This window comes from Scatophagus argus, chromosome 7, assembly GCF_020382885.2.
Source record: "Scatophagus argus isolate fScaArg1 chromosome 7, fScaArg1.pri, whole genome shotgun sequence".
Lineage (NCBI taxonomy): Eukaryota > Metazoa > Chordata > Actinopteri > Scatophagidae > Scatophagus > Scatophagus argus.
Window position 1 is genome coordinate 11975113 of NC_058499.1, and position 23369 is coordinate 11998481.

The 23369-nt window shown below is 40.0% G+C and overlaps 3 protein-coding genes across 6 annotated transcripts in view; 2 read left to right on the plus strand and 1 right to left on the minus strand.

Annotated features, from left to right (window-relative positions):
• Nucleotides 1–3609, plus strand: part of sema4ba (sema domain, immunoglobulin domain (Ig), transmembrane domain (TM) and short cytoplasmic domain, (semaphorin) 4Ba) — an 81988-nt gene extending 78379 nt beyond the window's left edge. For both annotated transcript variants that reach the window (XM_046393073.1, XM_046393070.1), the window contains exon 15: nucleotides 175–3609. In XM_046393073.1, coding sequence (XP_046249029.1) covers nucleotides 175–947 — 773 coding nt within the window. In that variant the 3' untranslated portion in view covers nucleotides 948–3609. The remainder of the gene's footprint in view (nucleotides 1–174) is intronic.
• Nucleotides 3610–3878: 269 nt separating this feature from the next.
• Nucleotides 3879–13266, plus strand: zgc:162879 (ras and EF-hand domain-containing protein). Of its 3 annotated transcripts, none has more exons than XM_046393079.1 (17): nucleotides 3879–4472; nucleotides 5096–5248; nucleotides 7174–7264; nucleotides 7710–7805; nucleotides 9210–9287; nucleotides 9379–9494; nucleotides 9594–9662; nucleotides 10302–10374; nucleotides 10515–10585; nucleotides 10766–10898; nucleotides 10996–11097; nucleotides 11857–12001; nucleotides 12089–12170; nucleotides 12287–12401; nucleotides 12489–12602; nucleotides 12715–12791; nucleotides 12877–13266. In XM_046393079.1, exons 1-17 carry the CDS (start codon nucleotides 4162–4164, stop codon nucleotides 12977–12979), a joined length of 1929 nt encoding a protein of 642 aa, XP_046249035.1. In that variant the 5' UTR covers nucleotides 3879–4161; the 3' UTR covers nucleotides 12980–13266. The 3 variants fall into 3 exon arrangements, with proteins under 3 accessions (XP_046249035.1, XP_046249034.1, XP_046249036.1); XM_046393078.1 differs by having other exon boundaries at nucleotides 3884–4472; nucleotides 10709–10898; XM_046393080.1 differs by having other exon boundaries at nucleotides 4305–4530; nucleotides 10709–10898.
• Nucleotides 13267–13404: 138 nt separating this feature from the next.
• The window catches only part of fkbp16 (FKBP prolyl isomerase 16), a 29864-nt gene continuing 19899 nt past the window's right edge, over nucleotides 13405–23369 (minus strand). The window contains exons 4-8 of the mRNA XM_046393084.1: nucleotides 18513–18730; nucleotides 16392–16573; nucleotides 16132–16209; nucleotides 14101–14238; nucleotides 13405–14015 (exon numbers count right to left, since the gene is read on the minus strand). Coding sequence (XP_046249040.1) covers nucleotides 13929–14015; nucleotides 14101–14238; nucleotides 16132–16209; nucleotides 16392–16573; nucleotides 18513–18730 — 703 coding nt within the window. The 3' untranslated portion in view covers nucleotides 13405–13928. The remainder of the gene's footprint in view (nucleotides 14016–14100; nucleotides 14239–16131; nucleotides 16210–16391; nucleotides 16574–18512; nucleotides 18731–23369) is intronic.

Genomic DNA, 23369 nt, shown 5'->3' on the forward strand with positions numbered 1-23369 from the left:
TTAAAGCGCAGCGCTATGTGCTGGATTTTTCCACACTTTGTCTTTTAGGTCTTGATTGCAAATCTCGTAATTGTGCCAAACTACTGTTATTATCAATTCTGCACTAGATAAGATGGAACTCCCTTTTCCATGTGATATCTGACTCAATCTCTGTCTCTGCTTTATTTTCCACAGGAATGTCTTCATGCCAGGTGATCATTATCCCGGCCAACACGTTCAAAGTGCTGCCTTGCAAGCTGCGCTCTAATTTGGCAGAAAGGAGATGGGAGTTCAGTGAGAGCGCGGGTCACTTCCATTACCCCAGCCCAGAGGGGGGGCTAGTAGTGGTAGCTCAAGCCGACAGGCAGGAAACCTACGAGTGCTGGTCAGTGGAGGAGGGCTTCAGACAACTGCTGGCAAACTACTGCGTGAGGGGCGAGGCCAAACAGGAGAGCACCACCTTGACAGGGCGTTCACATACGCCACAGATCTCCCAGGAAGAGTTTGTTATCCTGCCAGGAGAGGCGCGCTCCCCGCAGATCAACACTAAGACCTACTGGAATGAGCTGATAGTGGTGTGTTCCCTCCTGGGTTTTTCCCTTTTGGTCTTCTCTCTATTTGTGGTCTACAGGAACCGTGATCACATGAAGTCCATGCTCAAGGAAGGGGAGTGCCCAAACATGCAGCAGAAGAAACCCAGGATAGTAGTGAAACCGGCTGAGAACTTGCCACTGAACGGCAACACGGTAACGGCATCAGTGTCAGATCACAAGGGCTACCAGACCCTTAACGACAATTACATCTGCAGCACTCCACCGCACGAGTGCTCGTCACCAGACAACAGCAAGAGCTTCTCGGAGTCGGAGAAGAGGCCTCTGAACCTGAAAGAGAGCCACGTAGAGATTTCTCCCACATGTCCTCGGCCACGAGTTAGACTGGGCTCTGTGATTAAAGACTCTATAGTGTGACTCCGGCTTCATGTAATGTGGAGAGACTAATTTTAAGCTGAAAGGAAAGAGTGCACTTGCTAAGAAAAATAAAACCCTGTAAGAGGGACAGCCGAGGAACATCATACTCTTCGTGGAGAGACATTTCATTACACAGATTTTGCACTTTGTTTTTTCTTTTTGTTCTGTCCCTGTGGTCCACGTGCATTTCGTTTCATTTGCCTCTCACTCCCCCTTTATTCATGTGCATTCGAAGCACTCTGAAAAAAATTCCAGTTTGCCTTCAGACTTTTGTCGTTTTCATATACAGCTCACAGGAATGTAACACAGAGGAGGTGTCGGCGATTCAGTGATTGAATTTCAAAGCATTGCCGCTCAGTCCGTCCACAAAGTCTACTGGTAATGCTTTGAAAGGTAGAGTGATATTTATACATGTTCCCACTAATGGCTGAGGCAGTGTTTGTCGTTTTATTTTTGTTCTGTGATCTGGTTAAGAGCCTACCTTTCGCCGAGGCTATGCACTATTTACTGTTCGGTAACAAAGTAAACACTCACACTAGAATATACACTAACAATCCAGGGGCAGGCTAGGAAAATAAAAAAGTCCTGTGATTTGATTTTATAAGATAGCCGGTGTGTATTGACAGAATTATATTCGTCGTCTAGGCTCACACACAACAACAGAGAAAGAGTTGTGGTAAAAGTGAAGGGTAAAAAAAATCAAGTCAGTGAAAATAACTCAAACCACGTCAGTCACTACACACCAAAAAATAAAAAATAAAAACGAAGTAGTATATAACAGTAAATGAAAACAAATCATGCTTTTCTTAAAGTACTGGTATTATCAGTCAATACAAATATTTCTCTGTGAAAGCCTGACTTTCAACAGGGTTTTCCGTCACCAAATGTGATAAAGGGAAAAGTCTCATTCCAGGTATTATCATGCTGTTCTTCATGAGACAGGCAGTCTATGCAAAGCAAATAATGTGAAGTGGGGTAAACACCAAGAAAACCTCACCTCGAGACTGAGTAAGCACAAAGGTGTTGGCGCTGTTAATTACTTTAGGATCAGTGGCACTACAAACACACACCCACACACAGACACACACACTCTCGGTCTCATTGTACTGACTGTAAGTATGCAAGAGATTTCAGCCATTTCGGTGTATTCGGTGAGGGGGAAGAGTGTCCAAATGTTTCTTTTACAAGAAAGACATTTTTCACAATCATTTTTTAATGTCTGAAATATATCTATCACTAATCTCAAAGGGAAATAATAATAAATATTAAAATATACCTATTCATAATCTAATTTAAATAACACACATCTGTATAGCCTCAACTTTGACACATATATTGATAGATGGAGATAATGAATGGAAGAAAACGCCCTCTGATTGCTTACATGGTTTTAAAGGCAACCATAAAGGCAATAATTTACATTCAAATCCAATAATAAACACATAAACAATTGTGCATTTTAGTTATCTTGATCAGCCATCTTCTTATTCAGAAACAGCAATTATCAACCGCATGATCCATCACATTTGTGAGATGTTGGACTAACTTGAATTGAATTTTTTCCCCCATTATACAATTTGAAGTCTTACTTGAGTTTGGCTCTTGTGTTGTGCCAGCAAAATTAAATATTCACAAAAACATGCAGGAAGGCGTACTGCTTGACTCAGAATGCATAGGATTTGCACTTGATGTTGAAAAGCCTTAGTACAAAGCAGGTCATGGATTTGATTACAAATCTGCCTTGAGGAAAATGGGTAATGCCTTCTGAAATCAAGAGATGTGCCTCTTGGGATAATAAACTAACCAGGTAGTAGTGCTGTAGAGTCAAATGCAACACTGTAGGTGTGAAAGGACTGACTGTGTTCAGAAACAAGAGTGAAAACATGGAACACGTGTAATTTAATACTGTCAGCATTGTACAGTATGTGCTCATGGGATGTTTTGTTATTTAACTTTTTGTTATGGTGGCGTCAACCTCAGTCAGGGACTAAATTTATTCTGAAAGTGTAGCACATAAAACAACCACTGGCTGATTTTAAAATACTGAATTATAGATATTAGTATTATGTTACATTTCTTGTAAATGGCACTGCAAAAATGACTGTGTGAATTTCAAAAGACTGGCCGTCTATAGTCAGTCACGCAGTATGAAAGATTCATGCTTTGACTGTTATTAAAAACATAAATGGCAGCTTTTGGTGGATTGGCTGTCATCGGAACAATATTAAATTTGCTAAGTGCACAACAAATATAAAGTGGCAGTGATTTAGTAACACACGTGCAGGTACTGAACATGCTTTTATTTGAATACAAGCCTAAACTAATAATGCCACAGTGAAAGTATCGTCGTCTGCTCTCTCTCTCTCTCTCTTATAATAAACCACTGTAGTCTAGCCTTCTATTTGTGACAGTACAAGTTGCTCTGACTCTCGTCAACATGTATTGTAAGTAAAAAAACAAACAAACAAAAAAAAAAACAAGTTTTTTTTATGTAAAATTGTTTTGTAAATTCAGCTGCCAATGTAAAAAATATTGTGAATTGTATTTTTTTGTATCATACATCACTACTGTTTGTTTTCTTTTTTTTTTTTTGTATTGTACATAAAAAGCACTTTATTTTAATTTTTCAAATAAAGATCAAAAGATAATTTTTTTATTTGAATGGCTCGTGAGTGTTTTGTGTATTTATGCATGTCTTTATGCAGATGAATATAACTTCTTGGCCACATTGTTACATTTTTAAGGCGTTTTTTCCCCCCCCCCACTGTCTTAATCTCGCAGGGTGGAGTCAGAAACACACTGCAAAGCCTGGGGAACAACGGAGAGCGTCAGTGATAAAACTCTCACATGCAACACACACCTTAAAGGCAAACAGAAACAAGCACTTGCGTATGTGCTGTATGTGCGTATTTCAGCTCCACTGCACGCACTGATGACATGTAAGCCAGGAGGAAACCAAACAACAATAAAGTCTGGTTGCTGCAGCAGCGGTGTGTGATATATGGCAGGTAGGCAGTGGCTTATTGGGTCCATTGGTTCGGATGATACACGCCTACACTGAGGTCTGGGCCAATGAGTGGGTTTTTAGTACCTTTGAAACACCTTCACTGACTTTTCTACGGAGGCTTTTACTTTGGTTGACAGCGCAGACGCCATCACTTGAAGAGAGAGCGAATTTTAACGCCACGTTTTAGATGTTTTTAGCTATTTAATTATGGACAGACCCAGCCTCCGCAGGTTATTTTCTGCTTGTGATGTGGACAAGTCCGGTAAGATCGAGTACGAGGACTTCACGGTAGTCTGCCGGGAGCTCAACGTCCCCGAAAGCGAGATCAAAACTCTGTTCGACAAGTTCGACGCCGGCGAGGACGGATACATCGACTACAGCAAGTTTTCCTCGAGGTTCCAGGAGGTGTCAGAGACTCTGGACCTGGCGTCTTTAGGCGCTGGGTCGTCCCAACACCAGCGGTGTCCTTGGGAAGAGTTTGTGGGCGGGATAGATGCAGAGCCTTTTCTTTCTGAGAGGTAAACTCACATCCGGCTACCCACCTGTGGCCTGTGGCTACACGAGGTCATGTCGTCGGTACTTTTATGGGGCATTTGTGCTTTTTCTTATCTGTATATATTTTGTATTGTCTGTATACGTTTCTTAAAATGTCACTCAAACGTTTTGACACGGAATCTGTTAGGAGTGTGATGCTAATGATGACCCTGTATGGGATAGGGCCGCAACTAATGATTTTCTTGAATATTTGATTAGTTGTATGGTCAAAAGCCCAAGGTGGCATCATTAAAAGTCTTGTTTTGAATTCAAAGATAATCATTTTACTGCCATGATGTAGAAAGCAGCAAATATATAAACTGTATAACATTTGAGAGGATGAAATTACAACAATTAATTGGCAATATAGTTGTCGGTTCATCTAATAGTTTGACAACTACACAGTTGATCAGCTTATCATTGCAGCTCTAGTATGGCATTTAAATACACAGTCATATTATTTGTTTAATAAATGTTGTTACTGTCCAGGCATTTCAAAGTTTGGACATTTTTACACAAAACCCACAGTATCTGATCCTAGATAGGTTTTGGGTGGAGTATGACACTGAGAAAACAACACTGGCAGTAACTATTTGCTCTCTTGCAGTCTCAGGGAGCAGCTGGCTGATCTTTACCAGGCCATTCACTCCTCTGCAAACACGACTCTGCTGCAGCAGTATGAGGAAATCATCCACTCCCTGATGAATCAAATCCAGGACAGCAGACTGGAGTGTGAACAGCTGGAGACTAGTTTAAGACGGTAAGGACAAATCTTTCCTATGTGGGGTCTGAAAAAGAATTTTGTAGATAGTCATAACTATGCTTACTGCAGCCAAACTGCTTGAAGATGTTTTGACTACAGAGCAGTGGTGGATTGCTGCCCTCTTGTGTCTGTAAATTATTGTGATGATGAATAAACCCAGGCATTGATGCCACTTCATCAACTGTGATTAACTGGCTTCCTTGGTTTTTAGCCCACTGGACTAAAGAGCAGAAAAACACCCAAACAAGCAGACTGACACAGCTGACATAATCACCTCACAGTGAGCGACAGCAGAGTTCACATGGAGCCATATTTCAGGTCAAATGTGATGTGTCCAATGATTGTGCTCTGTTTTATCTCTGTTTTGGTCACCACCAGCTCCACAGAGCATTTTGTCTTCAGCTGCTAAAAGTTCAGCTTTCGCTATAAGCTGACTGCTAAGTTTGTCTGTCTGCCATTTAGTACTAGTTTTAGTCGGTCGCATCCAGTGGGTGGGTTTATTAGTTCTTTGTTAAACGGCTGATCAGGTTAATGAGAACAGATAGCTCCAACTTAAAACATGCAGTAATAGTTTCAAGGTTTGGCACTATGAGAGCTATTATGACTTATTTGATTCAAGTTATTTTTCTTACATTTAAGTGTGCGGCTATTCTGGTATTGCTGTCAGCTGACTCATCTCTCACTATGCTGATATTTCTGGGTGTCATTCACAGTAATATCTGTATAATTTCAATATGATAAAATAGTGCCAGTATTCTGACTTGTTGACATAATGACGTCACACCTTGCGTGGCTTGTTCATTCAGCCGAAGCCTGGCTGAAAGAGAAAGCGACATTGCTACCAACCCCCACAGTGGAGGAGTTGGTTCCAGAAAGGAGAGCAACTTCAGCTGAGTGGAAGTGGTTTGGTTACCAAAGATCAGATATTCATCAAACCGTGGTAATATGTAAGTGCAAGAGGCTGTAAAAACCAAAAGGGGGCAATACAACAAACTTGTTTCACCACCTTAACCTGAATATGAAGAGAGCAAAAAAATCGTGTTGAGGAAGGCTCTATCAAAACTAACCAACTTAAAGTACCTCTGGGATACTTTAAGTTGGTCAGTTTTATGGGTTTTCACAGGGTGTGGTCCACCATTGATCTTTTCTTGGCTGGCGAATTGTCCATTTGAAAGGGAGAGCATATTTCCAAAGTCACCCCTGTATAGCTGGAGAGAGAACAGATGCAACAGATTTTAAGATTTTTCAAACTGGTTACTGATATTCACCCTGAACAATTCTGTAGGTGGTATTTTAAAGGCTTAAGTTGTGAGCTGAGTCTTTTGATGATTTCCTTTAAATCTGTGAAGGTGATCCCTCATGTAGTTCCTTGACCCGACTATTGAATTTCAGTCCCACATGTGGGAGAGAATTGCGTGTCCAGGTGGTTTTTTGTTTAAGCTCATTCTGTGTTTCAGAAACTGCGTGACACTAGAAAGGTGACATTCCTCATTCAAGGAAGTAGGAAGAACTTAAATATAATAAGAATGAAATGTGTTGGCCTTCTTTGTTCCTTTAATCATTTTACAAACTGTATATACCCATCTGTTGTATCTGCATTTCCACTTTCTGTTGAAATAAATAGATCTTTGAAATCCTGATGTAAAACGTCTACCAAAACAAATCATATGTGAGGTCTTATTGAGAAACTTCACTGACACAGTTGGTTTCACCTGTGGAGTGTGTGCTTGTCCCTCCCTTGTATCTGGTTGGCTTGTGTGTTGCCTGACGAGAGCAGAGCACTCGCAACGTTTGAGGTCAGTCGGGTAGAATTGACTCATGGATAGAAGGTGAATCCTTATTATCAATCCCTCTGACTAATCTTTGGAGGATCTGCTTTGATTCAGCAGCACAAACTTGAATGTGCTTTTGTGTTCAAACAGAGCTGAGGAGCTGAACAACAGTCAGCTGACAGAGCTGGAGGACGATATGCAGCAGCAACTAGCCAGAACAGAAGAGAGACTGAGAGAGGAGGCAAGTGTTGTACCTGCAGTATTTATAATGGACGACTGACCCTGTGATTTACTCTAATATTTATAGAAATTTCAAAAATGTATGGAACCAGATTTACCGTCTCTTATTCTATTTATTTTTTATCATATGCTGTTCCTATAATGTAAATGTTCCATAGGTGTAGCAATCACAGGAACTACAAACTTTAATTTTGTTGTGCAACCCACCTTGATCCTTGATAAACATCTGTATTTAATCAATAAAAAGAGAAATTGACTCAAAGAATGTTATTTTACAGTATGTGAAGTATATTCTACATGTTTTTCGCTAGTTCTGTGAGATGCCTGCATATTTGTGGTGCAGCACACAGCAGCACATTTCATGTCCCCTCACAAAGAGCCTCTGTAAAGTCAGATGAAAGCTGGAGCCAGACTACACCTCTAACTGCTTTGGTTTCATGTTGTAGGAGCGAAAGAAAATGGAGGAAATTCTGGCAACCGTGCAGAGGAAGCATGAGAACAAGGTCACAGAGCTGCATGCAACTGTGGACAGACTGTTAAAGGTAGGTTCTCTCACACAACTTGGATTTACTTTATTCTGTGTTAACCACATTGTATGAAGAGGGTGTAATGTTTTCTTACATCATGCCAGAGAACATGAAAGCTCCTGCAGCTCTGGCTTTATTTCCTGAGAAACCCCTGCTGCCCCTGACAGACAGAGGAAGTGTTTCTCACGTCTGTTAAGGCTTGCTTTCACAGAGCACCTTTTAAACAACTAGGAAGACCAAGCAACAGAATGCATGTGTTTTCCTTTGAAGCAAAAATACTGTACAATACTAAAATGAAAATTGTTGTTAGCTATACAGTGAGACAGCAGTGGTGGATATTTGCTTATTGCAGGCTAAAGTTGGCCCACCATAAGATTTGATTTGTGTCTAACGGAAGAAAAGGATTCCTAATTAGGCAGAGAAAACAAAAAATTAATTGCAACTGAGGATTTTGTGAAACAGTGACCCTTCAGCTGCTGTACCGATGCGTCGCTCTCAGGCAAGCATGTTCTCCTAAATCAGCTTGTTAGCTTGTCTTGTGAAGATATACCACAGGACATCAGCGATCAGGTGAGGACAAAACCCAGTAGTTTTTCAGCCTTTTCAACGGCTTGTGATTGGAGCACTGATATTTAAGAGTAGCTTTTGGTGCGTTTTGAGGAGTGTCATTTGCTGACTCACTTGCAAGGTGTACTCACACTGTCAGTGAGTCAGATGAAGCCTAACATTGATAGACTTGTGAAGGGCAAGGGTGCTGCTGCATGCATCACACGAGTGCTCGCTGACGTTACGGCTTGCTGTGCACCAGAAGGCTGAAGTTAAGCTTTTTAATCTTGTGTAATATACCAGTCTGTGCACTACTGCTTCTGATTGTTTCAAACTCAGTTACCTGCACTTGGAAAACTGACATGTAGTGTAAGAGAAGCACGTTACAGAAAATGCAGTATTATTGTGACGGAAACGTGAAGTGGGATGTTGTTTGTATATTGACGTTGTTGTTGGCACCCCTGATTTATTGGATAAAAGTACGCAGTAAAATACAAACATAAATATTAACAATGAAGGATGAGCGAGATGAAACAATGTGGCAGGATGATAGGAGAGAGACAAACGCGATGTTTGAGGTCATTCAGAAACAGTGGTACCAGACAACATCACAAAGCAGTGCCAAGGTTATTTTTCAACTGTAAGATGTCTCACTCTGCACATTTTCAGGTCACAGTCCCTTGAAATGTACGGTAAATTAAAGACATCCTAAAACCCTAACTGCTACTTTGTTGGGCACTATATGGAACTGCAATTCTGAAAAGGCATTCTTTTTATCCTTTTGGCTTTTTTTAAATTCAAAATAATAAAAAAAATGGCATATCAATGTCTAAAACTGTCTAAAACTGCTGCTTTTGTGTGTCTTTTGTCAAGAGCCAAGAGGACTCTGAAGCCAAACAGTCAAAGGAGGAGCTGGTCAGACTGAACAGGCAAATCGGTGATCTCTCGCACGTAAGCAATTCTGGACATGATTGCATTAGCTGAACAAATCGCATGTATGCTGAGTAGAATTGTTGCAGTTATTCATTAAATCTGCTCACAGGAAAATGAGCAGCTTCGGACCTCACTGCTTCAGGCCCAGACGAACATCGCCATCCTGCACTCGGAGCTGGACAAGCTGAAGAACATGTACGCAGACCAGAAAGTTCAACACGAGAGGTGAAGTGCCATCTCTAAGCTCCTGCCTGTTGACACAAAATATGATCTGCCATCTGGTGTGACATATGGCCTGCATTTCTGAATTCCTTTCTCTTTTAGAGAAACAGACGAGTTGAGGAGGATGGTTGTGGAGTACCAGTCGTATTCCAGTCAGATTCAGATTCTCCAGTAAGTCTGTCCATCACTTGTTGAATCGGCCTAATGTGGACAATTAGTAAATGAAAACTGTTTCAGAAACTCTTGAGAAGTTAATAATTTCTTAATATCTTTTGTTTTAAAGGACTGGTTAAATTACAAAAAAAAAAAAAAAATTAAAGTGAAGCAGAGAGCTTTGGTATTAATTGCTTAGATTTTGACATGTTGGTCTCTAAACGTTTCAGCTGCTAAAATGCAAAGGATGTGTGTTGAATTTTGTGGCTTTTTGATGATATATCAACAACATTTAATACATTTTCAATTTTCAATTAATCTACTTAAGACAACCCACAGATCTGACTATTAACTGTTTTCTGTAAGAATTTTCTTGGGTTATCATAAAAACAGAGTTTAGTATATTTATTAGACAATAGAGACTATATAAGTTACATAGTAAATAAATGGTATGCCAATTTGAGGTTTTTCTTTTGTTTGTTGTTTTTTTTTTTGCAAATGTTTCCTTACTCTGCATTGTGTCGTCTGGAAAAACACCACCCAGGTTAATTTGAACAACATCCAAAGCAGGCCTTGAATTGTCTTATCTGTTCTATGACAGTACATATTTATAGATGTGCCTGAAGCTGTCTTGTATTTCCTTGAACACATCAATAGGGAAACAAACAAAAAGCTGTATGACAGTAATGATGGACTGCGGTCTGCGTTGGCCAGTGCGGCTAAAAGGAGGGTAAGTCCCGTGTTTACTGATGACAGATTTCCTTCTACTAGCTGGCTCTACATCTGATAGAAACTGACAGTAAATTGTTTTCACTAGTTCAAGTGTGAAAAAAAAAGTTTCCTCCCTGTCATTCCTAATCTGCTCAACAGCTGTCTCCCCAAAATGAAATCCCTGCCCGAAGGATGAAACCCCTCCGACAGAGTACACTCAACCACAGCAGGTATATAGAGTTTTTTTTTTACACACCTCTGTGAATCTGTGGTTTGATCTCAGCAAATTAAATTGTCACAGCTTAAGGCTCAAGTATATGTGTGTGTGTGTGTATGTGTGTCTGTTGGTACAGCTCAGAGCTAGATTCAAGCAAAACAACCTACTCTCATGTGGCCACCTGGGCTGATAGGTACCTGGACAGTGGAGTCTCCCTGCCGATGGACACAGCTGAGAGCGCAGCCAGTGATTATGACAGCGATGACAGCAGGAGCTCGGTGGAAACTGTGCACCACAGCTACTCGTACGTCCCGTCTGATGTGGAGGTCCGAACAAACATCAGGTTCAAATAGGTCAGCTCCGGTAATCCCAATACGCTGCTGAGCTGTGAGGACTTAAGATTCTTTACCGTCTTTGTTTCAGATATCAGAAGTGAAATCTGAAGCCGCGGTGTCGGTGGCTCCCAGCAGGGCGAGTTCCTTTGCTTCTTCCCTGCGAAGACGTTTGTCTGCATTTTCCACGAAGGTGAAAGGGCTTTTGACTTTTTAATAAATAAGACCATTTTAGTGATTTTATGTCAAGACTTCTGGATGTGTAGATACATAGTAATATTTACATAGTGTATCACATCTGGCTGAAAATGAAAAGTGTGTTAGCAAACCTTCTAGTGTGCATCAAAGGATGGTTTGTCTGTCAACCCCTTGTGGGGATCTCAACAGGTCAGATTTTTATTTGTCAAATACATTTTACCTGCTAAGCTAATGACATTCCTGTCAGCCTTGGTGTTTGGTGCTAATGTTACCATGGTAACATGCTAAAGTTTAGATGGTCAACACGGTAAATTGTTAATGTCCGTGTGTTAGCTCAAAGCATCTCATACATAAATCATTTAAATGGCGATATTTCTGGGTGTATTTTAACTACGGGTGGAAATATGGTTAATAGCTTTGACCGGCAGACAGCTAAATAAATTTTTTGAATAAAATCTCAATTCAAGATTCGAGGTCCACTGACCAGATTTTTCTGAAGCCCTTCAGCCCTATCACACAGTTTTAATGAGTGGATGGAATCTGCTCAGTTGTATGGAACAACTGAGTAAGTATGGAGATCAGGTCATGAGTTTAGGCAGACTATTTATTTCCAAGTTTGACAATAAACATTAAGCCTTAAATAAAGAAATACTTACTGCTTGTTGTTTTCTATATCATAAATACCACAAAGTAGAGGAATGTCCATGTAAAACTGAGTAAGCTTGTTGTTTGTTTTTTTTTTCCATTTACGAAGCCTTTAGAGGCAGACATAGGTGAGACTGACGAGCCTGTTCCGATGTACCGTCTGGTTTTAGCCGGAGACGCAGGAGCTGGAAAATCCAGCTTCCTGCTGAGACTGACGCTCAACGAGTTCAGAGGAGACATTCAGACAACACTGGGTGAGTGCCACAGCAAACACATCACATTTAAACAGCCGCTGACACATTCTTGGTTTCAGACATCTAAATCTGCCTTTTGGTTCTCAGGAGTTGATTTCCAAATGAAGAGGATGCTTGTGGATGGAGAGAGGACGAACCTGCAGATATGGGACACAGCTGGGCAGGAGAGGTACTGCACTGACTCTGACTGGAAGGAGCAACACTGCGTCAACAACATGTTCTTTTCATAATGTCTCAAGAATCCAAAGTACAGCTAGACTAAAAAATAGAGTTTTATTTCTTTAGGTTTCGTAGCATTGCCAGGTCCTATTTCCGTAAAGCTCATGGAGTCCTGCTCCTCTACGATGTTACTTCAGAGAGCAGCTTCCTTAACGTCAGAGCGTGGGTGGATCAGATTCAGGTAACTGGGATCGGACACTGATTGACAGATGTTGAATGGATGACAAAGCGGGAATGTATTTTACACTGTCCTTTTGTTTTCATTCAGGATTCAGCAGAGGATAAAATCCCCTTGTGTGTTATTGGAAACAAGGTCGACCTCCGGGAGCAGTGTCCAGAGGGAAGCTGTGTGAGCAGTTTGCATGGAGAGAAGTTGGCCAAGGTGAGTAACTTTTCATTCCACCTGACTGAAAGATGTTTATACAGACGCCCGCCCCCTCCCAGGTGTTTAAATAAACTGACTGCAGTCGGATATGTTGATGCTTTGCTTGCAGGCATACGGCGCCTTGTTCTGTGAAACAAGTGCCAAAGAGGGAACCAACGTCGTCGAGGCCGTGCTTCATCTAGCGAGGTAGGAGGCCGGAGAGTTTGACTTTAAAGAGTTTTTCCTTCACAAACCTTGACAACACTTAAACTTGTTTTTTCTCTTTCCACAGAGAAGTAAAGAAAAATGTCAAACTGAGGCGTCAGTCAGATTCTCAGGTCAGGCTGAGTCCATCCAACTCAAAAAAGACTTTTAACACCTGCTGTAGACTGTAGATGATTTATATCGTCTGGTGCGATGGAACAATGAAGGACACGCAAAGTGATTTTTTTTTTTAGCTTTTTGATGAACAACATTTGTTTTATGTGTTTTAACCTTTGAAATATTTGGTTACCAAGACTTAAATATATTCTCATAAATGTTAATTCTCTGATCAAAAGGAAGATATGTTAATGGAAAACATGCGCGAAAACATAAATGCATGTAATGCAATCATGCTAATATTTTTGTTAGGTTTTGTATTTATTTGGTAATAAAGCATTTTTATGAAGTAAGTAAGGAATAATGATGCCTCAATTGAGATTCATCTTAAGTATTTTTAAAGGTTTTGCTAGACATTTAATACATTTTTTGTCCCTCTCAGAACAAACCTCTGCTGCAACAGTGTTCAGTTTCTAAAAATGAAGAGAAAAAGTCAAAGTACAGTTTTTGAAACATTTTTACTAAGCATGGCATCGCAAGCACTGATTATGAAAGCAATAGTACATTTCATTTCATCAGTTAACAAATTTACTAAGTTTCATTTACCGAGTTTACTTTTTGTAGTTTGGTTACAGTTTATACAAAAGTTCCATTTCTTTTAAGTATCTGCGAAACGAAAAATATTTTCCATGTATCGTGTTTCCAAATAAAACAGACGTAACTGGAAGGAAACTTCTGTCTTATCCATCAGCAGAGTCACAGTCAGAGTGACATCACTCGATGCTGAACTATCATCGTTTTCATAAATATCGTAAAGCTTTCACCGAAACATTTTTCTACCACGTGAAACTCACATAAATATAACTTTGGGCTTCAGTGCTGCTGCATTGCATACGTTCTCATATCTTCCCAGTAGGAAACTCTTTTCAAGTAACTAAAGATAAACTGGAGGCCAAACTCTGCACCTGCACATGATGATGATAATGATGATGATGATTTTCAAAGCACTTCCAGCAGAGGATTTCAATTTCTTGCAGTCAGAATGATTGACGTCACTAAGCTGCCCAAGGCTACAACCAAAGCTCCAAGTATAAGCTTCCAGGAAATTCCCTACAACACAACAGCAAAGACAGTTAAAATCCAGTCTGCTGAGTATTAGTATGAAACTTGTTCACGTGTTTCTGTTGTGGCTTACAGATGGTTTCTTTTTAGAAGGAATCAGAAAAGGTGCAACGTTTTCTCCAAGCATCTCCGCTGGTTTAGCTCGCCATTCCTGAGTGTCGTTACCTCCCGATTGCCTTTTGACAAGTTTAGATAACTCGACATGGATCGCCTAAAGAAAAGTGGGAGAAAGAAAACATCTTGACACATCCTGTAAGAAAGTAGTAGACATGACACTTCTCTATTAAGAAAAAGCAGCTGTTGCAGTTTCTAAAATGTCCAGCAGGTGAGAGCAGAGGTCTGAAACATAAAGTAGATGTTGAAGGCTAAAGCCAAACAACTAACAAAGCATAATGATCATTTTTAAATTTAGAAAATGTATTTAAAACCTGATTCCACATGTCAATACAAAGGACTAACTTTAAATCATATTTGGTACACTCTTCCATCAGAGGTGGTCACTTGTATCGAAACAACAGAAAGCAGCACATGAATTCTTGTTTAAGGTTCATGTGCTTCATCTTTTATGTGACTGCAGAGCAATAACTTTTTCGCAGAGAAACTATATCAGTTGTCTCTAACGTATACAATCCAGCAGTTGAGACAAGGGTGTAATTACCAAAGCAGCATATATTTTTCTTTTGTCTAGACAAGACCAGACACGTTTTGTGACCGTGGCAGTGTGCTCTGCAGGTCAGGTCCCTGTAATACTGGCAAAAGTGTGCTGTAAACAGCTGATGAAAACGTTCTCCTGACACTAGCTCTTACACATCAAACACAGCCTGTAGCGAGTAAAACCAGTCGACTAAAATAATCTTTTTAAGTTTTATGAAGATCATTGTTGATTTTTCTTTTTTTTTTTTTTTTGCGATGACAAGTGGTTATCTTAATTATACAGCATGCAGTGTCTCTGACTTTGGTTTTCTTACCCTCACTTTACTGCTTTTGGAGTGCAGGGCTTCAGAGTGACAATATTTAGCTCCTGTTTGTTATTTTTACCAAGTCTGGCGACTCTGAGCGGTGTGGTCACATCTGTAGACTGCCAGATGTGCAGTTTGCCAGAGCCTCTGGAGGATTTGGCAGATTAGACAAACCACATAAACAAGACAGAGCAGGCCCTCGAGAGAAGTTGCTCTCTGGGATCCATTTGTTCAGGCTAATGTGTGAACAGCTTTAAATTCTCTAAACTTTCATAGTGAACATGAAGGGGTGGGGCAGTTCTCCATTATGTGTTGTTCAGGTTCCTAAAAGTGTTTTCTGCAAACTGAGAAGCTGCAATAAAAACAAGCAGCTGTGGATGTGAAGGTGAGGATGAAGAGCAGTGAATAGTGAGAACTTAATGAGGAGTGACTTTTCCACTGACTTTTGACCTCATGCCAGCATGAGGTGTCTCAAGTACTGGATGGATTGCTATGAAATTTGGTTCAGAAGTTCTTGTTCTTGTTTTCATTTAGTGACATCACCAAAATTTCTTTCTTTTTTTTTTTTACAATACTTTTGTTTCTGACCAAATACCTGCAAAACTAATGGCATCCCCTGCAGCCTGGATGCAGAACACAGTAACCTATCAGCTAAACATCAACATGTTAGTATTAACATGGTGACATTTACTGAGCCATTAGCCTGTTAGTGTTTTAAATTGTTTCCTCCTGGGACATATGGATAGCAGAACACTCAAATTTGTCAGGTGACATCAGTATATCATCAGATGCTACTCGGTACATTTATTCAAGTTGTAATTGCTTATTCGTGTGAATAATTGCACAACACTCATAAACCACATAAAAATAAAATTACTTGTTCATTCTTTGAAAAGTCAGTGTTTCTTCAGCATGAACAAATTAAAATTCTGAATTTACTTTTAACCTTTCACTATATCATATATAAGAAGTGGTTTCGAAGTTAAGCCGGCCAGCATTCATTTGTATTGATCGATAGATTTGGTGGCTCTCATTGTAATGGCTGCCTAATTTTAGAGTGACTTTGCTTTGTCTGTGAGGGATTCACAGGCAGATTCGGAATAAACATGGCCAGGGGATGGACCAGCTCAACCACATAATCTCACCTTGGTGGCTGGCTCCAGTTTCAAGGCCTTTTTTAGCACCTCCATTGCCTCTTTGTATTCACCCTTGTCCGACAGCAGCTGAAAGAGATCAGAAAGCGTACAGTCTGAGCAGCGCTGGAGGACTCATAAATCAAAACAAGCTATGAACAGATAGAAAGGATATAGAAAAAGAATAATCATGTATGAGTTGATAAGGATCAAATGAGATGCTTCTTGCGGTGATGGTGTCTCTCAGTATTAACGACAGGAAGTGCCCTCACCTTTCCCGCCCTGAAGAGGGCCTTGACGTTATTTGGCTCGAGGGTCAGAACGTCCCGGCTGGTGTGCAGCGCCTCACTGTACTGCTCCAGTTTGAGCTGAGCAGCAGCCAGGTTGTTCAAACACTTCACGCGGTAGTCCTGCACCTCCTCCTCCTCTGCCTTCACACTGCCATCGCTACCATCTGTACAGAGACAGAGACACACAACCTCTGATATTTGCTCTGCTGTGAACATTGATTCTCTTTAATGGTGACATAAAGACTGTAAACACAAAAAGCAGAGATTGACAGAGATCAGTTAACTAATCTTGGAGAGGACTTATTCAAATATCTTGCAAGATAAAGAAAATAGTTGGACTTGAAAGAGAAATTCCCATCGGGTGTCATTATAAGGATAGTTCGTGTTCTGTTTTTTATTCAACTGGATAATGTATCCCAGTCCCTGCTTAACAAATGCATGGTTTCATCATTAGATAAAAACATGTCCAGCTGAAAGCAGTTGTGACCCAAGTAATGAGCACTTGTTAGTGCAACAGAATTTTTAAGCAGCAGCTCAGGGATCACATTTGTGTGGATGCACAGGGTCTTATTACACTTTATACCTAAAATTTGTAGGTGACTTCTGTTAAGGTTCTTTAAAGTGGCAATAACTAATTTTTTGGCCATGTAGGGCCAATGAATCAAGCTGTAAACACAACACTAGCACATTATCGCCTTGACATGGCAAACTTAAAGCGAACAGTTGCCTAGTTACAAATCTGTCAGATGCAGAACAACATAAATATTCATTTGGAGTTTTGTCTCTGACCACCTGATAAATTTATGTTAATATTCACTCTTTTTTTAACTCTGTTTTTTAGTCTCCACCAACTGCTAAGGGAAATATCTGGCTCTTTAGCAGCCAAATGCTCCTCTATGTTGACCAGCCGATGGCTAACTTTATCTGCCTGATGTCTGGTGCTGAGTAGGTAGTGCCTGCTATGGATGGAAATGAGGTTGATTAGAGTGGTGAGACTGAAACCCCGAGGCAGAAGACCAAAATAACGACTTACAAATGCTAAAATGCTCATGGGAGGGCTACATATAATTATATGCGGGTTTGTCACCAGGAGTGACATATTTCACATTACATTAAGTCATTTGAACATTTGTTAATATAAACTATTAATTTTAATTGATAACTGTATCTTTAAGCTCCCAAGTCTACAGATCGTTTACTGAATCTGTTAGCAATGTCCAAAACATTCACTTATTTGGCTAAGCAGCATGCTAGCAAAGATGTGATGTATTACAAAGTTTTTGTCACCTGAATCTTTCTGACGAATGTGAATTCAAAACTGCATTCACATGTGATAAAATGCTTTTAAACTATTCATAAATATTCATCTACCTCCGTCAACAGTTACATGTAAAATTCTTAAAAATATGCAGACAATTGAGTGTGATCACTCCAGTGTTTATGTGAGTGCATGTTTTGTTGGTTAATCAATTGGCCTGATTTATAATCTCCACGTGCCAGGAATCACATTTGTAAAATACATCTAATGGGTCCAAAGTGACCCAAAAAAAGTTAAAGATGTTGGTGTCTCTGATTCATTTCTTTTTTTCTCTTCATCTTCTCATCCACTAATTACATGATCTCGATGCCCTGATAAACTCCTCTCTTCAGTGCCACGGTGAGTTCACTCACTGGTCCACCATCATTGATACATTAGGAAGCAGTTCATGTTTTTCTCTTCACTGACTTGTTCAGTCACATTTCCCTCACGGGCCCACCCTGCCTCGTCAATGATTGAAGTGATTAAGAAGATGGGAATAATATGAAAGTTGATTAGTTTTGATTATGCAAAAGAATTAAGCAAAAACATTTATCGTGGCCATTGGTGCAGATAGATGTGGATCTGCATGGTGATAGTGTGATTAGTGTGACAGCAGAGTGGAGGAGAGCACTAAAATGTTATGTCATTCTGGGCCAAGATGGATGTGGAAATGCTGTATCTCATCTGTTTCCTATTTCCTGAGAAGATGGTGCTCACATCAATTACTACAACACATTCCTAGTATAGGCAACAGTATGGAAATATTTTCCATGAATAAATTCAAGTTTTGATGCTGGCTGTACCTCTGTTGCGCGTGGTTAACACATCAAGAGCCATACAATAGGCTCTGGCAGCCAGCGAGTATTCCTCCCTCTGGAAATGAAAATTTCCTCGCTCTCGTTTCTGGTTGCCGATGCGGATGCGGTCTGCGATGGGCAGAGTCAATGGGTCTGGTTTCTCTCTGATGTCCAGAAGCTGGAGCTGGTAAAGTAAAGGAGCCCAGGCTGGAATATCAGGCTCCCTGCATGTAAACAAAGGCAAAAACAAACACATACAGTAATAGATGTCACCAGGGCAAGGAGTAAAAGAGTAAAGAAGTATCTAAGAGTCAGCAGTCCATTAAATTACATTGATCTCACGAAGACTATTCAGGTCAATCAAAAAATCAATGCTTCATTCATGCATGAGAAACACGGGTTTGTAAGTCATATGTGAAATTTGATGGTCAAAATAAAGTCGTGCTCAGGATGACAGTTTACTAAACTAATATACAATTATTACAATATATAGTAAAATTTTAAAGTTTTAGAAAAAAATTATCTCTTTTATTTCCTCCAACATCACCAGTCATGTTCCAGCCTCTTTTTATTTTTATTGTTCATCTTAACATTTAGTCATGACTGTATGCTAATATGAAATAAATGAATCAACCTTGATTGTAAGTCAAAACTTATTGTGATTTCGTCACACTGCACACTGGCATTAAACACACAGTAAATGTCAGTAAATGAGATGTGACCAAGGTTTTTATGCTGGACCCACACCAGACAACAAACTGCTTTGATCAGGACTCACAGCTGATATTATCAATCAGTTCCAGCAAACGGGGTCACGCACAAGCTCAAAGTCTGTTTTATTTTTCTGCTCCCCTTATCCCTGTATATACACACACACACTCCTAGTGACCTGATCATGGCCTATGGGGACGACCCTCTATATAGTTTCTATTAAAAAAAAAAGAAAAAAAAACAAAAACAAAAATAAAAACAAAAACCCAAACACTTCCATTGCTTAGTTAGCTCATACACACTCTCATTTTTTTTTAATTAATAAAGTAATTATGCCACAATGCTATATGAGGACTCTGGGGAAAACCAGTAAACACGGTTTTCATAAACATAAAAATGCATCAATTTGCATGTTTTACACAAATTTAGATGAAACCAATGGGGACACATTTTGCATTAAGACGGGAAATGATATTTATTTCTATCAAGTCAGTCCTTCCTTGATTATTGTATTTGTTTAATGAACATTTGAGAGTTATATGATTCTGTGGTACATGAATGACAGTTCAAATGTTTGGAGAGCTTAGTTGCTCATAGATTATGTAATTGAACCATGAGGTCCTCGTTACCTCTGGCCCTTCCTCTTGAACTGCTGAGTCATGACTCCATGACCAGCAGAAGACACCATGTTGCAACTGATGTGAAACATAGAACCCTGTGGTGCTGTGCATCTGGCCTCTTCACAACATAACATGCGTTGACATGTACTGGAAACTGCTATCTAGCTGATATGGAGCTATCTTTAACCGAGATTCTGTCTTTAATAATAAAATCAACAAATTGCTGCCCATAGGGGTGGACCCAAATACCTGAATACAGACATGGAGTCCAGCCACAACAGACGATGACAATGTGAACACCTACTGTAGCAGCGTCCGGATTACTGCTTTACATTATATGCATGATCTTTGAGAAGTACTGTGCCAGTGGCCTTAGGAGGTTAAACATATTTTGCAATCCAACAATAAGTCTAAACAATTAAGACAACTATATTTCGGGAGCTGGAATGCACATTTTGTTATTTCTGAATATGAACGTAAACAGCAATAGCCCCTTTCTCACAATCAGACATTAATGGTGACCACACAGGAGCATCTGCCATGGTTTAATCAGAAACTAAGAGTTCTTGTGACGTCAGAAAAATTTCAAGTTTAATCTGAAGTTTAACAGGACAAGGACGAGTGGCTAATAGAAACACTTTTATCCCACAGCACCACTGAGGAAAACGTCTTCAGTGTTTCAAAGGGATGTCAACAAACACACCCAAACTCAGAGTACAAGGAAAACTTATTGTCACTATGAGGATACACACTGCAAAAAGAAGATACACTGTGTTTTTGATTATGTATTTGTGTGTTTTCATTTGTGCCTTTGAAAGCTTGATAGATTCTAAAATTGCACAAACTCCCATTTCTCTGTACAGAGTTCACTTTTTCAAACCTCTTCTTGCAATCAGCACAACAGCGTGGACTAAACCGTGGATCACTTTTCATTGCTGTGACACAAAACGCATTCTGCGGCCACATCTTTCAAAACTGTTCTTTCACTCAGCCATCATATTCTGTTTCCATGTTGCATACTGTTAAAACCTGCTAAATTCATGCAAAACTTCACCAAAACAAAATCTTACATAAAAATATAATCCTAATTAGGATACAAATCACTAAGCGTCCCTTTTTGGACACAGTCACAGAGTGGTTTATGACCCATCCCAGATTCTGTGTCACTTTTCCTTCCACCTTACTCTCTCCTGAACCCCAGTAAGGAGTTGTTCTCCTCATGGAAGAGGAAAGTTTATGGACACTAGCCACAGGATCAGATGTCTTTCTTGGACACAATGAATGCTGGCTGTCGGGACATATCTGCTGAGGATGGGCAGGAATTCTTTCTAGGGTGTGTTCTAAGAGAGAACAGAAGGTGTTGACAAGAACTCATATGTGCAGTTTTGCACTGCATTGCTGGAATTAGGCTACTGAAGCATATTGCAACATTTCTGCTTAATTTCTGACTAATACTGTAAGGTAGCACAATGCTGAAGTGACCTTATTTTTGTTTTAATGAAATCTCTAATGATTTATGCTAAATAATTAATTAACTAAATAAAAATAATAAAAGATACTTTTCCAATGACAGTAGTGATAATAACTACAAAAATATCTGTTGCTGCTGATTAGGCTGTTATATAATAATGTTTTGCCAAGCCGCATGTGATAAAATTAATTCTGAATATTAAATCAGTATAGAGAAATATGGTTGAGCATTTTTTTTAATCTTTAAATTTTACTGTATCCAACAGCTCACACACTTTAGAGGATATTTGAGTGACTCCAGCTCATTTGAGCAGACAAGAATTTGAAACTGGTATGAACCTGTGAGCTGTCAATGGCTTCAGCTTACTCAAGAGTCACTCAGAAGGAAAGTTAATTTGGTTTTCAATCATCAGGCTCCTGCAACCACATGGCACACAATGCTCCATTATCAGTTACTCTGTGGAGGCTCTGATTCCAAAGGTGTGTGTGTGTGTGTGTGTGTGTGTGTGTGTGTGGCGGGGGGAAGCAACAACAGCTTGAGTACATATATCATCATGTTTAAAGAGACAAATATGATTAGCTGTTTGTTGGCTATGATAAATCCTAACAATCCTGAAGCAAAAAAAAGCATGATCCTTCAGTTTTAAGGAAGGAGGAAGGAAGGAAGGAAGGAAGTACAGTTTCCAGCAGACCCCACCCAGTGACCGATTGCTGCAAAATGATACTGGCTGTTGTATCAGGTCATGAATTATTCAGGCTGGTTGTGTCAATGACACAATTTATGTCTGTCTAACAGAATTAGCAGTATCCCCAGCTACTGGGAGGTTGTGTCAGCAGGTGATATCAGATTACCCTTTCACCTCTCCTCTCTGGAGATCTCATCTGCTGTCACAGGACACACAACAGTGAGAAACTTGCAGCTGATCCAAGGCCCCAGAAACCTGAACCGGATCCCTGTGCTCAGCGCTGGAGGAAGTGGCATTTAGAGACATTATCGTGTAGGGCTGAGAATAAGTAGATGCAGATCCTTTAGAAACCGGTCTGAACTATTTTTGATAGTCAGCATTTACTCCTGTCAACAAGTTTTTGCATACCACTGCATGTTTACAAAGATCAGAGATGAGTTGCGTAACAGGTCGCTCGACAGCAGCACAGGAGAAGACAGTTGATTCATTCAGGAAGAACACAGAGGACATGGTTTGGGTTGCACTGAGTGATGTTAGTCCTTCTACTACTTCCTTCTACTGCATGTAATTTGCTGGGTGTTGCATGTGTGTGTTCAACTAAGGATGGGTCAAATACAGAAGACGAATTCAGTGTGTGCATGTAAAAATACATATGCTGTCAATAAATCTGATTCTTCTTCTTCTTCTAATATGGGCCTCATACAGCGATGAAGCCATCGTTGCCGCTAATGTCACGCATTTTGCTGGTGAACTGGGAATGTGACACCATTACCAAATGATTCACTTCACAGTTTGTACAGTGCATGAACATACTGCTGCTACTTGTTCTCCCCACATACTTTTCTCTACTCTTATCTAAAAGATATTACACAATATCCCGAAGGCTGCTGCATTGAGCAACAGCGTACTCTGAATAACAATAACACACACAGTGTCCTGCCTGCTGTGCCCTGCTGGTGCCTGGCTCCAGGTCACATGGACTTATATATTTCCTTATCAGAATGATAAACCAGGTAAATAAGTCATTCTCATAATTTTTTTAGTCACAGTTCATAAATGACAAGATGTCTAATCTGTGTCTGCAGTCACTCTCCGTCATTAACTGTTTCCTTTAGCTGTGGAAGTGTAAAACACAGTGTAAAAGAAACCTCATGATGTGGACCTCGTGAGGCTTAATTCATTTGAGGTGGACCTTGTCAGCCTATTGGGAGGAGCACATTAGAGTATAAAACATGTCAGTTTGGTCATATCAACAAACTGTTTTGGTGATTCCTTTTAAAATGAACACTTTCCTTATATCAACAATAGTAACACAGTATTTGTGTGAATGTGCATCGGCTGACACTGAAGATCAGGTTAAATAGATCAGATGTCTT